The 15,000-nt window shown below is 42.7% G+C and overlaps 2 protein-coding genes across 6 annotated transcripts in view; both read right to left on the bottom strand.

The window, feature by feature from the left end:
• tbc1d8b (TBC1 domain family member 8B) overlaps window positions 1-9,434 on the bottom strand; it is an 18,775-nt gene extending 9,341 nt beyond the window's left edge. For all 5 annotated transcript variants that reach the window (XM_060863697.1, XM_060863698.1, XM_060863699.1 and 2 more), the window contains exons 1-11: window positions 9,189-9,434; window positions 7,448-7,558; window positions 7,169-7,287; window positions 6,823-7,039; window positions 4,129-4,369; window positions 3,660-3,867; window positions 3,413-3,577; window positions 3,136-3,264; window positions 2,646-2,796; window positions 2,219-2,436; window positions 1,461-1,578 (exon numbers count right to left, since the gene is read on the bottom strand). In XM_060863697.1, coding sequence (XP_060719680.1) covers window positions 1,461-1,578; window positions 2,219-2,436; window positions 2,646-2,796; window positions 3,136-3,264; window positions 3,413-3,577; window positions 3,660-3,867; window positions 4,129-4,369; window positions 6,823-7,039; window positions 7,169-7,287; window positions 7,448-7,558; window positions 9,189-9,315 — 1,804 coding nt within the window. In that variant the 5' untranslated portion in view covers window positions 9,316-9,434. The remainder of the gene's footprint in view (window positions 1-1,460; window positions 1,579-2,218; window positions 2,437-2,645; window positions 2,797-3,135; window positions 3,265-3,412; window positions 3,578-3,659; window positions 3,868-4,128; window positions 4,370-6,822; window positions 7,040-7,168; window positions 7,288-7,447; window positions 7,559-9,188) is intronic.
• Window positions 9,435-10,758: 1,324 nt separating this feature from the next.
• rnf128a (ring finger protein 128a) overlaps window positions 10,759-15,000 on the bottom strand; it is an 18,421-nt gene continuing 14,179 nt past the window's right edge. The window contains exons 5-7 of the mRNA XM_060862794.1: window positions 14,458-14,554; window positions 13,076-13,241; window positions 10,759-11,319 (exon numbers count right to left, since the gene is read on the bottom strand). Of these exons, the coding sequence (XP_060718777.1) occupies window positions 11,246-11,319; window positions 13,076-13,241; window positions 14,458-14,554 (337 nt within the window). The 3' untranslated portion in view covers window positions 10,759-11,245. The remainder of the gene's footprint in view (window positions 11,320-13,075; window positions 13,242-14,457; window positions 14,555-15,000) is intronic.

The raw sequence follows: 15,000 nt of genomic DNA, 5'->3' as shown, positions 1-15,000 counted from the left end.
ACACACACACACAGAGACACACACACAGAGACACACACACAGACACACACAGACACACAGACACACACACCCCCACACACAGAGACACACACACCCCCACACACAGACACACACACACACCCCCACACACAGACACACACACACACACACACACACAGACACACACAGTGACACCCACACACACACAGAGACACACACACCCACACACACAGAGACACAGACACACACACCCCCACACACAGACACACAGAGACACACACCCCCACACAGAGACACACACACAGAGACACACACACACACAGACACACACAGTGACACCCACACACACACAGAGACACACACACACGCACAAACAGACAAACACACACACACACAGAGACAACCACACACACACACACACACACAGACACACAGAGACACAGATACACACAGAGACACACACAGACACACACAGAGACACACACACAGAGACACACACACAGAGACACCCACACACACACACACACACACACACAGAGACACAGATACACACAGAGACACACACACAGTGACACCCACACACACAGAGACACACACAGAGACACACACAGTGACACCCACACACACACACAGAGACACAGATACACACACAGATAAACAGACACACACACAAATTTTCTGCCTGTCCAGAGAAAACAGTTTGCTAGAAAACATTTTACAGGCTACATGAATTAGAGACTAGTTTCAGGTGATGATAACCTCACAGTCACACACACACACTGACTCTCTCACACACACACTGACTCTCTCACACACACACTGACTCTCTTAAACACACACACACTCACACACACTCACTGACTCTCACACACACACACTGATACATATACACTCAGACTCACTCACACTGACACACACTGACACATATACACACACTCACACACACACTGACTCACACACAACACACACAGACTCACACACACACAGACTCACACACACACACACAGACTCACACACACACACACAGACTCACACACACACACACAGACTCACACACACACATGCACACACACACAAACAGACTCACACAGACACACACACAGACAGACTCACACACAGACAGACTCATACACACTGACTCTCACACACAGACTCACACACACACACTGACACACACACACTGACTCCCTCACACACACTGAATCTCTCTCTCACACACACAGACTCTCACACACACACACACACACACACACACAGACTCTCACACACACACACTGACTCACACTGAAACACACACACAGTCACACACACAGACTCACATACACACAGACTGACAGACACATACACACTGACTCACAGACATACTCACACACACTCTGACTCACACACACTCTCTGACTCACACACACACTCTGACTCACACACACTCTCTGACACACACACACTCTCTGACACACACACACTCTCTGACACACACACACCGATAATCCTACGGTTGAAGTAATCTGGCAGCATCCTCTCACACACAGACACTAGCAGCCAGAAGGCCTCCTCCTCACTCGCATACAGCAGCAACACAGATGCCAAGATATTCATGGCCTACAGAGAGGGAGAGAGAGAGAGAGAGAGAGAGAGGGAGAGGGAGAGAGAGAGAGGGAGAGAGAGAGAGAGAGAGGGAGAGAGAGAGATGGAGAGAGAGAGAGGGATAGAGAGAGAGGGATAGAGAGAGAGAGAGAGAGGGAGAGAGAGAGATGGAGAGAGAGAGAGGGATAGAGAGAGAGAGAGAGAGAGAGAGAGAGAGGGAGAGAGAGAGAGATGGAGAGAGAGAGAGGGATAGAGAGAGAGAGAGAGAGAGAGAGGGAGAGAGCGAGAGATGGAGAGAGAGATGGAGAGAGAGATGGAGAACACATGTTCATATAATTCCCAAGTAAAGCTCTTTTTCCGTCACACAGCAGCCAAACACAACACTGTGTTCATGGGGTAACAGTGCAGGATTCAATTCAATTCAACTTTATTTGTATGGAGCTTTTAACAGTGGACGTCGTCTCAAAGCAGCTTTACAGAACATAAACATAGAACAAAAGGTTAATATACAGTTTTATATAAAGATTAATATAATACAAACATTTAAGATTAATATTAGATCTATTTAAATTGTTTTTATCCCCAATGAGCAGGTCTGAGGTGACTCAGGTGAGAGTAAATGTTAGACTGTAAAACTGTGTGTGTGTTTGTGTACCTGACAGTAGCCAATAGCAGGGTTGTGGTTAGCATATGCTGTTAGCACCCTGCGCAGGGCAGATATTCCACGGTCGCTCTGGAAAGCTGGGTGTTCAGGGAGTGACCGGTGCAGGTCACGCTCAATCTCATCACACGCTATCGAACTGCTAACACACACACTTTCATCCACCAGAGACGCATAATACCCAGGGTGTGTGGCCATTTCGTTAACTGCACCTACACACACACACACACACACACCAGTGTTTGAGCTTATAGAACTGTCATTGAGCTAACAATAAACAATACGTGAACAACAAGAAGCAAAACTGACCAAACTGAACAAATGTGTTAAATCTAAAATGAACACTGAGTTAGATTTTAGAACACTCAGCAACAAGTAAATTAAACTGACATAACAGTGACACACACACACACACACACACCTGAGAAGAGCATCCACAGTTCTCCACGCAGTGTCTCTGGAAGTCCGCGGGTGACAAGCTCTCTCGTTTTCCTGGTGCGGAACATGGCACTTCCTCTGCCATACTCAGCAAAATGGATCTGCCACGACTGCTCCTTCATTCGCTCCTTCAGCTGTCAAACAAACTGTAACTATGACAACAGCTAACTGCATCTGCAATTAATTCACACCTTAGCTAATGCTAAGCTAATACTCACCAATGAGCTAATGTACTAAATGCACCATGAACCAATGTAGCCCTTGGCCTTTAACACTGAATTAGTACTAAATCCACACTGATCTTAATGTCTTAACCTAACAGCACAAAAATCAGGGAGAGAAAATGTTCATCTAACATGAAGCTAAGGTAAATACACTAACACACCAAGTTACCTGTGAGACAATGCTAACAGCAAGCTAAGCTAACGTTACAATCACTCAAATCTAACATTATTGAGTTAAACCTCATTCACCATTTTTGGGTCAAGATTTTCAACATCATGTGGATGGAAAACATTCATCAGAGCCTCAGTGCTGACAGCTGAAACGGGGACTGGAACCTGACCCACCATCATCTCCTCCTCATCATCACACAGAGAGAGCTACACGCACACACATGCGCACACACACACACACACACACACACACACACACACACACACACACACACACACACACACACTTAAATGCAAGTAAAAACATGTAAGACACAACATGAACAGGAAACAGGGTGAAAAACTCAGAAGTCACCTGAGTACTGTGCGAATGTTGAGGACTTGATGATGTCACACACTTGCGAATGGTGGAGGCCAAATTGTCCAATTCACGAACCTCCGAGAAACGGAAAGCTCGTTTACCACGTACACACACACTCAGTGAACGACTGCTGCGATTCTGGACCTCCACGCTCACAACCTAACACACATACACACTTTTACATGGTCTAACACAGAGTAATATTACTTAGGGTTGGAAAAAAAAACACACGCACACACACCTCACACAGTGGTATGATGACAGTACACTGGTTTCCATCTTGGCTAGAGAAGCATGCATATCTCTCAGACACACAGATCTTCCCAAGTGTGTGTATGTGGCTGAACGGCAGCCAGAGAAAACACTCGTGCACTTCGCACAGATTTTCACTGCATGGAAGACGAAAAAAGGTGCGGAATGACTGATTCCTCATGTGCGCCTCCAGAGACCTGCAAAATAAAAACAAATGGAATACATGTTAGTGTAACTGAGTGTAGTATAGTGTAGTGTATAGTGTAGAGTGTAGTGTAGTGCGTAGTGTATAGTGTAGTGTATAGTGTAGAGTGTAGTGTAGTGTGTAGTGTATAGTGTAGTGTGTAGTGTATCTGACTGTAGTGTATAGTGTAGTGTTTAGTGTAGTGTATCTGACTGTAGTGTGTAGTGTAGTGTTTAGTGTAGTGTATAGTGTTTCAATGAGTAATGCAAAGTACCTTTGTGTAATGTGTAGCGGGTCCCTAAGAGGGTGCTGTGCATCGTATGTCTCCTTGTCAAACATACGTGAAACGGCATAGTCAGCAAGTTGCTGCATGAGCTCATATGTGTGCTGCAGCCGCAGGAACATGGAGAAGTAATGATCCTCTTCTTTTACACACACACGGATACACTCTGTTAACAACACACTTGAGGACCGCTCCAATCTGCTCACCTCACACCAGGAGAACACCAGCTTCACTGAGGAGATAAGTTATTTTCAACAAGTTAAAGTCCATTAAAGTCATGGCAACACTGCTGCTAGGCAACTGGGCAGTATGGACAAGGAGCATGGATTACATTCATTTTGGCTAAGCCTAATGAATTAGCTAGCTCACAGTGGTTAAATCTATAGTATGGACATTTACCCCATTTTAATATTTTACCAAAAATAATAGCATGTATTTTCAGCTTTTCCCTAACCCTAACCCTAACCCTAACCCTATGAGGTGATTTCAATCAGATGAAATGCAAAGAATCATAATAAGATTTATTTTGCAGTGGGTACTACTGATTTATCTCCAAATGGTCATGACTCCAAAAGTAGTTTAGACCCTATCCCACTCTTCACATCTTTCCAGAATATTGTACCAGGTTTGGTCAACTAAGGGACTCCTGTTATTAATGCCTTCAGTCTTCATTCCCCTTCCAGCATAAATTGTTCCCAGCTATTCTGTAGAGCCTTAATGGTGTCCAGTAATAACATTCTACTATTTTGTACTAGATAAATTTTCCCCTGGCTGCAACAAAACAAAACAAATTAAACAGAATGTCATATTAAAATGTTAATGTCAGTTACACTGAGCATTGTAGTGAACCTACCTAGAAGCTGCACAAGGTAAAGTCACAGTTTTATTATTTACACTGAAGTTGTTTTAAATACAATATCTGAGCTGCAGATATTTCTAAAAATTCCATTGGTTCCCAACATTATAATTTTTTAACAATTCAGAATATGGCATAAAGAAATCCCACTTTCATAAAACTCACTAACTTTAGTCACCCCTTTTTTGTTTTGAACACCCTGCTGTTTACACACACTTAAGGATTGATGCGATGAATATGGCTGTCTATAATGTGGTTTGCTGTACAGCTTATGAACTTCGCTGCAGACATACCTTAGAGTTCATTCATTTATTAATCTAGTTAATGAGTCCACTGTTGCTGATGGAATAAAATAGTAAGCCAAATTTCTGTTCTGTCCTTTTATCTAGTCCAACTCTGTTTTTTAGCAGTGTTTAGTCAATTTGTTGACTGTCCCTCAGTAATTTCTTGAGTCCTTGATAATTTTGTCATAATTTTGTCATTTGTAGAGCAATAACAATATTTAACAATATTGACTTTATCCCACAGTGATAACTGTCTCTACATTATTTTCTATCTTTGTAAATAGTGCTTCATAATTTAATGTCATTTTCCCCCCAATCTATTCTGTATTCTCACCTATTTGAGTATATTTAAATCTTCATTAACTAAGGTCTGCTGGGGCTGCGGTGCTCTGTGTGCCGGTGAAATCTGTCTGACTGCTCGTTGTTACCTCCTTAAAATATTTTGGAAGTCGACATCTGTGTAGTAAATATATTTGAATATTATATTATATATTTGAATGGTGTTATGTGACGCCACACACACACTTCATAAATTACTATATGTAACTTTATCCTTTCCTCTGTTCCCAGAATTTTGGGAACTTTGTTCAGCTTTGGTTGATGACAACTGATTTTTGACATAAAAATACAAAATAGTAAATATCTTATAATGTCATTAATAATAACCACATGCAATTGATTACAGACTCTGAACTTGTGCCACTAAAATTCAGATTCTGGTTTCAGCTGTGTGTGTGTGTGTGTGTGTGCGTGCTTTAACTCTATTTATTTGAATATATTGTCTTCTGGTAGGTTCCTGACTTGTGTTCCTCACTTTGTTCTAGAGTTGTGTGATTTGAATTTTGTTATATTCTATACCATTGTTGATCACTTCTTTCGTTTCTTTCAAAAATTCTTGAACGCATCGTCTATAATCAACTGTCTACCAGTCTGCTTTAAAGCAGCTCATTCCACAGAGACAGCCCTGTTGGACGTCTCTGAGAAACTACATTGCTACGTTGCTAGATCAGCCAAACTGTCATCTGTCCTCATCCTCCTTGACCTTTCAGCAGCGTTTGATACGGTCAACCACAAGACTCTCTTGTCCACCCTCAGGAGTCTTGGGATTTGCGGATCAGCTTGGGAATGGTTCACTTCCTACCTGGAAGGACGCTCATATCAGGTAACATGGAGGGGAGTGACGACTGGTTCCACCATCTCTCAGGGTAAGAGGCAAGTATACAACAAGACTTTTCTGTTCTGGCACCAAGGTGGTGGAATGAACTTCCCCTAGAGGTCTAGACAACTGAGTCACTGGATATTTTCAAACGACGGTTGAAGACCTACTTATTCAGGAAACACTTCAACTAGCACTTCTTTCCTTGTTTGTTGCATATGTTTAAAAAAAAAAATGTTTAACACTCGTGGTATCTTAATTATGTAACCTGGTGACCCAGAGTTGATATGAGACTGATAGAGACTTAAGCACTTCTGTACGTCGCTCTGGATAAGGGAGTCTGCTAAATGCTGTAAATGTAAATGTGTGTGTGTTTGTGTGTGTCTCACCCTCATTGCCTAGTAGGTAAGAGTAGAAGCACAGGAAGTTAGTGCTGAGGTAGATCCAGCCCTGATTTGGAACGCGGCCCTTCCAGTAGCTGCAGGAGAAGTAGGTCACTAGTTTTTCCTTCTTTGGCAAACTGAACAAGCGCTCGAATCGAAGTGCAGCCTCACGGAAACGCTCAGGGTCCTCCGCACTCACCTTATCCTCCTCCACAATTAACCCCTATATAAACACAGGTGAACACACAACACTGATATAAGGGGTGTACACCTTTTTGTCTGAAAGTTACAATAACACAGGAATATTGTTGTTATTATTGTGTGTGTGTGTGTGTGTGTGTGTGTCTCTCACTCTAATCTTGCCCTGAACGAAGCTTGTGATGTCATCACCAGAGTCAAACACAGAGAGAGTTCTCATAATGTTGAGCTGCAGCCAGTCCCAGTGCTGAGAAATCTCTTCAAGGGATGCACCTAAACACACACAAACACACACAGCAACTTATCTCTTATTAGATATCACCAATAGAGTAGGGCATTTAAATCAACACATAATAATCAGTGAATGGTGGCTAATAACCCCCCACCCCCACAACCACCTCCACCACACACTCACACACACACAATTACTTACCACAGGCGATGTTCCAGTATACCTGTGAATCAGGTGTTTGGTGTAAAATGCGATATGGTGCCACTTTTGCAGTGGAGTCAAACACTGTGTCCAACGTCCCAACCAGGAGACCTTAAGTGCACACACACACATACACACACAATCACAAAATGGTAGAAGACTACAGTGGTGTAATATGTAGTTAACAGGGTGAATGTCTGGACTAGATGCTGTAGGCTCCTACCACCAGCTACCTCCTCACCTGTCTGTGACTAACCCCATCTGTCTCACCTGTCAGTGTGATTAATCCCTGCTGTCTCACCTGTCAGTGTGACTAATCCCAGCTGTCTCACCTGTCAGTCCCTCCCTGCTGTCTCACCTGTCAGTGTGACTAATCCCTGCTGTCTTACCTGTCAGTCCCACACTGCTGTCTCACCTGTCAGTCCCACACTGCTGTCTCACCTGTCAGTGTGACTAATCCCTGCTGTCTTACCTGTCAGTGTGACTAATCCCTGCTGTCTCACCTGTCAGTGTGACTAATCCCTGCTGTCTTACCTGTCAGTCCCACACTGCTGTCTCACCTGTCAGTGTGACTAATCCCTGCTGTCTCACCTGTCAGTGTGACTAATCCCTGCTGCCTTACCTGTCAGTGTGACTAATCCCTGCTGTCTTACCTGTCAGTGTGACTAATCCCTGCTGTCTCACCTGTCAGTCCCACACTGCTGTCTTACCTGTCAGTGTGACTAATCCCTGCTGTCTTACCTGTCAGTGTGACTAATCCCTGCTGTCTCACCTGTCAGTGTGACTAATCCCTGCTGTCTCACCTGTCAGTGTGACTAATCCCTGCTGTCTTACCTGTCAGTCCCACACTGCTGTCTCACCTGTCAGTCCCACACTGCTGTCTCACCTGTCAGTGTGACTAATCTCTGCTGTCTTACCTGTCAGTGTGACTAATCCCTGCTGTCTTACCTGTCAGTCCCACACTGCTGTCTTACCGGTCAGTCCCACACTGCTGTCTCACCTGTCAGTCCCACACTGCTGTCTCACCTGTCAGTTTGACTAATCCCTGCTGTCTCACCTGTCAGTGTGACTAATCCCTGCTGTCTTACCTGTCAGTCCCACAGTGCTGTCTTACCTGTCAGTCCCACACTGCTGTCTCACCTGTCAGTGTGACTAATCCCTGCTGTCTCACCTGTCAGTCCCACACTGCTGTCTCACCTGTCAGTGTGACTAATCCCTGCTGTCTTACCTGTCAGTCCCACACTGCTGTCTCACCTGTCAGTCCCACACTGCTGTCTCACCTGTCAGTTTGACTAATCCCTGCTGTCTCACCTGTCAGTGTGACTAATCCCTGCTGTCTTACCTGTCAGTCCCACACTGCTGTCTCACCTGTCAGTTTGACTAATCCCTGCTGTCTCACCTGTCAGTGTGACTAATCCCTGCTGTCTTACCTGTCAGTCCCACACTGCTGTCTCACCTGTCAGTTTGACTAATCCCTGCTGTCTCACCTGTCAGTGTGACTAATCCCTGCTGTCTTACCTGTCAGTCCCACACTGCTGTCTCACCTGTCAGTCCCACACTGCTGTCTCACCTGTCAGTTTGACTAATCCCTGCTGTCTCACCTGTCAGTGTGACTAATCCCTGCTGTCTTACCTGTCAGTCCCACACTGCTGTCTCACCTGTCAGTCCCACACTGCTGTCTCACCTGTCAGTCCCACACTGCTGTCTCACCTGTCAGTGTGACTAATCCCTGCTGTCTCACCTGTCAGTCCCACACTGCTGTCTCCGTGGCCTCTCCTCCGCTGCAGGATGAAATAATCATTAGACTTTTCAGTCACCCATAATTTCAGCGCATTTTTTAAAAGCACCTCTTCCGGTTTGAGCCACATATCGGCGCTCGCATGTGTTTCGCATGTCACTGAGTGTGTTTGTGTGTAATTGTGTCACAGAGCCTGAAAGTGTGTGTGCGTTTGTGTATTCATTCGGCTCCTGTTTCCCACGTCGACAGAAATACTGCCAAAACGGAAAGAAAGCGCATTGTGGGATTTGTAGTATTGTGGTAGACGAAGCGTAGCGCCACAAACACACATAAACTACAGCTCCCAGCATGCACCGCGTCATTGCGGCTTGCGGCAATTTAAAGGGCCAGATCAAATGCGCCCAAGCTTCATAACAGATCTGCTGAAAATGTCACTTTCTTAAGGGTTCACGTGCACATTAGAGACCTCTAGTGGTGAAATAAATAAACACACATAGATCCGTAAACATGCACTGCGTGTGTAAAGGCCAAGAACAAATAAGCAGCTGATAAACACAGCATCAGATTAGGGGAAGAAACTTACAGCCACCAGACACACAAAACACTGTAGGATGTGAACATTAACCAAGCTGTTGACCTGTAGCTGCATGCACAGTGTCCCCTGTCCTACAGGGTTCCTAACAAAGTCAGTGTATATGAGCCCATGTCCTACTACTGTATTAGTAAATATAAGTAAGATGGGTAAATTTAAATAAATAGTCTTGATCAGAAAAAGTTCAGTAGACACAACAGTGAATGTGGAAAATCAATCAAACTTAGAGGTCATTTATTTTACAAATGTGTCATAAACATTGTAGAAACCCTCAACCATGTTACCTTTGTGTCACCAACGAAGTGTGTAGCTCCAGGTTTTATCATTGTGTAGTACAAGTTATGTACACAATCATTGTGTAGTACAAGTTATGTACACAATCATTGTGTAGTACAAGTTATGTACACAATCGTTGTGTAGTACAAGTTATGTACACAATTGTTGTGTAGTACAAGTTATGTACACAATCGTTGTGTAGTACAAGTTATGTACACAAACATTGTGTAGTACAAGTTATGTACACAATCGTTGTGTAGTACAAGTAATGTACACAATCATTGTGTAGTACAAGTTATGTACACAAACATTGTGTAGTACAAGTTATGTACACTATCATTGTGTAGTACAAGTTATGTAAAAAAATCGTTGTGTAGTACAAGTTATGTACATGATCGTTGTGTAGTACAAGTTATGTACACAATCATTGTGTAGTACAAGTTATGTACACAATCATTGTGTAGTACAAGTTATGTACACAAACATTGTGTAGTATAAGTTATGTACACAATCATTGTGTAGTATAAGTTATATACACAATCATTGTGTAGTATGTTATGCTCTAAACACAACAGATCCATTAAATCATCTTAACAGAGTAAATAATCAATATAATTTGTAACATAGACAAAAAAAAAAATCATACATCTACCAATGGACCAAGTGATCACACACACAAACAAACACACTCATGTGCACACACACTTTTGTGATAAAAAGATACTTTATTTACAGCTTAAATTTCATATCAATATAATTAGTTTAAAATTACAATTTTTATGTAACTATTTATCAGCAGTTCAATAAGATAGCAATAAGGCCACACTGTGAAATGAGCACACACCAGTGTTGTGCTGTATGTGTTGTAAAATATCTATTAAAATTAGAATAATTGTTGAAATTTAGGATAGATATATATTTATATTTATATATGCATACACACACACACCTAAACTAGATATAAAGAGAGAGCACACTATCCTCCCATTAACCCCAGAACGAGGTCACATTAATTCATTTACTCACACAGAGAAATAAATCTAAATGCATTTCTTTAAACCCAAAAATGTGACTGTAAATGTATGTTTGTGTGTGTGTGTGTGTGTGTGTGTGTGTGTGTGTGTGTGTGTGTGTGTGTGTGTGAGAGAGAGAGAGAGAGAGAGAGACAGTCGCAGTGTGATTTTCTCATCTTCTAGCCGCGAGTTTCATTCTCAAAGGCAGGGTTATCATAGTGTGGCTGCACGTCCACACACACTGCATCCAAACCTGCAAACAAACACAGTCATTGAATAGTAGCTGTGCTCTGAGGAGTACACCTCCATACTGAGGTTTCCTGAGTGCCCCTAAACAGTTCAGTGTACTTCTACAGTACAGGGATGAAGATGCCCCACCTGCCAGAAAAAAAAATCACCATGGACCCTTCTCTGTATCTGACATGATCTTCAGTGTGTGGGCTGCTGTGAAGATCACTGCTGCTGAGCTATTCTCATTAATAGAGGAGAGGAAATACAGGCCCCTCCCTTATTTCTGCTATACTCTATATACTCTTATCTGCTATACTCTATATTCTCTTATCTGCTATACTCTATATACTCTTATCTGCTATACTCTATATACTCTTATCCAGTGTTGTAATGTAACGAAGTACAAATACTTTGTTACTGTACTTAAGTAGAAATTTCACGTATCTGTACTTTACTTCGCTATTTAAATTTATGTCAACTTTCACTTTTACTCCACTACATTTTCTAGATAAAATGTACACTTTTACTCCGCTATATTTCCACTAAACATCTTCGTTACTCATTACTACAAAATAAAAAAAAATAATAAAATTGCGACTGCAATAAGGGAGGTTTGGCGAATCACAGCTCCTAGATTGCATTACGCTCCGCACGTTCTATTTCAGAGTAATGTTGCCAAAGGAGGCGGAAGCACAACTGAACCCGAGCCACAACAGAGCCACATTTTTTCTGTGTTACCACAAAGAGCCACATCATACACATGGGCACACATGATCATCACCTTTTTTCCCATTCTATTTTGAGAGCAAACTTGACACAAATTGTTTACTCAAATGATCTTGATCTTGATCTTGATACTGGGAAACTGAGGTATTTTCATCCCTCTCACATGCGCGTTTGACGAAAATACCGTATTTAACTCAAGCAAAGTGAACACGCACAATAAAAAGACACACAAACTTCTATATGAACGTAAGAGCCGCATGAAACCGGGCAAAGAGCCGCATGCGGCTCGGGAGCCGCGGGTTAGCCACCTCTGTCGTAGACGACCACCCTGACGATAGTGGTGAACTCGCTAAACAGGGTGAAGAAGATAACCTTATACACACGTGGCTGTATTTGCAAGAAATGTTTCTGTACATTGGAATGAATGAATCTTTCTACCGAATGAAGTGTCTCTTATGTCTACAGAAAATCACTGAAATTTTACTTTTTACTTTTACTTCAAATACTTAAGTACATTAAATATCAGAAAATTACCTTTGATACTTAAGTACAGTAAATATCAGATACTTTAAGACTTTTACTTGAGTAATATTCTAAAAGGTGACTTTTACTTCTACCAAAGTCTTTTTCTAGTACGATACTTGTACTTTTACTCAAGTATTGCTTTCTAGTACTTTATACAACACTGCTCTTATCTGCTATACTCTATATTCTCTTATCTGCTATACTCTATATACTCTTATCTGCTATACTCTATATACTCTATATTCTCTTATCTGCTATACTCTATATACTCTATATTCTCTTATCTGCTATACTCTATATACTCTATATTCTCTTATCTGCTATACTCTATATACTCTATATTCTCTTATCTGCTATACTCCTCTATATACTCTATATACTCTATATTCTTTTTGCTATACTCTGGAGACATTTCAGTTTAAATAAGAGAAGACAGATTCATGTCCCACATTTTCATTTCAATGTGTTAAACAACAACTAAGAACATGGCACCCTTTGTTTGAACCCAGTGTGTGTATAATTGTCACCTTCATGTGTGTGTTCATTATGGCTCAGCTGCTCCGCTGCTTGCAAAGACTCGTATCCAGAAGAGGCAGCATCACTGTGTACAGGTGACTCAGGGGTTGATTCATGAGTGCTGCTGGGAAATGAATCAGAAGTGATGGTCGGCATGTGCTGCTGCTCATCCTCTGTCTACATAGAGATGAGAAAGTCTGTCAAGAATCTATATGCACGTACACACACACACACACACACACACACACACACAGAGACCCACAGACACACACAGACACACAGAGTCACAGACACACACAGACACACAGAGACAGACACACACAGAGACACAGAGACCTACAGACACACACAGACACAGAGACACACACAGAGACACACAGAGACACAGACACACAGAGACACAGAGACACAGAGACACACAGAGAGACACACAAAAACACACAGAGACACAGACACACACACAGAGACACAGACTCAGACCCAAAGAGACACACACAGAGACACACACAGAGACACAGACACACAGAGACACAGACAGACAGAGACACAGACAGACACACAGACACACACAGAGACACAGACTCAGACCCACAGAGACACACACAGAGACATACACAGAGACACACACAGAGACACACACAGAGACACACACAGAGACACAGACACACAGAGACACAGACACACAGAGACACAGACACACACAGAGACACACACAGAGACACAGACTCAGACCCACAGAGACACAGACTCAGACCCACAGAGACACAGACTCAGACCCACAGAGACACAGACTCAGACCCACAGAGACACAGACTCAGACCCACAGAGACAGACACAGAGACACACACAGAGACACACACAGAGACACACACAGAGACACACACAGAGACACACACAGAGACACAGAGACACAGACACACACAGAGACACAGACACACACACAGACACACAGAGACACAGACACACACAGAGACACAGACACACACAGAGACACAGACACACACAGAGACACAGACACACAGACATACACGGAGACACACACAGAGACACAGACACACACAGAGACACAGACACACACAGAGACACAGACACACAGAGACACAGACACACACAGAGACACAGACACACACGGAGACACACACAGAGACACAGACACACACACAGAGACACAGAGACACACACAGACACACACACAGACACACACAGAGACACACACAGAGACACACACAGAGACACACACAGAGACACAGACACAGAGACACACACAGAGACACACACAGAGACACACACAGAGAGACACACAGAGAGACAGACACACACACAGAGACACACAGAGACACACAGAGACACACAGAGACACACAGAGACACACAGAGACACACAGAGACCTCACCTCTACTCCGAGGGCTTTGAGGATGTCACACTTGCACATTGGGCAGGTTCTGTGCTCCATCAGCCACGGCTCAATACATGCCTTATGAAAGAAATGACTACACAGACACACACATGCACACACACACAAACACACACCAATATGTGTATTAGCAGAAAATCCGGTTGGACAAGTTTATGTGTGTATATGTGTGTGTTTCACATAGCTGAACTGTGTTTGTAGTAAACACTGCAGTGATAATGTGGGGGATTAATGCACTTGGAATAATTCACTTTACATCAACATTAATAAGAATCTCAATGTCATATTTTTCTAAAATTAGCCAAGCAATAATAATGAGGTACATTTTCATAAGTGAAGGGAAAGAGTGAGAAGAAATAGTACAATGATACAAATGGACAGAAAATAAAGTTAAATAATTATATAATTATAGACAGTTTGTGTGTGTGTGTGTGTGTGTGTGTATGAGAATATATCATGTTTCACACAAGCACCCTGTTATAAGGACCACACACACCTTAAAACGGAACGCTAGGAGATTAG

This window comes from Tachysurus vachellii, chromosome 26 (genome assembly GCF_030014155.1).
Source record: "Tachysurus vachellii isolate PV-2020 chromosome 26, HZAU_Pvac_v1, whole genome shotgun sequence".
NCBI lineage: Eukaryota > Metazoa > Chordata > Actinopteri > Siluriformes > Bagridae > Tachysurus > Tachysurus vachellii.
The sequence above is the reverse complement of the archived record's forward strand: the minus strand, read 5'-3'. Positions and strand labels throughout refer to the sequence as shown.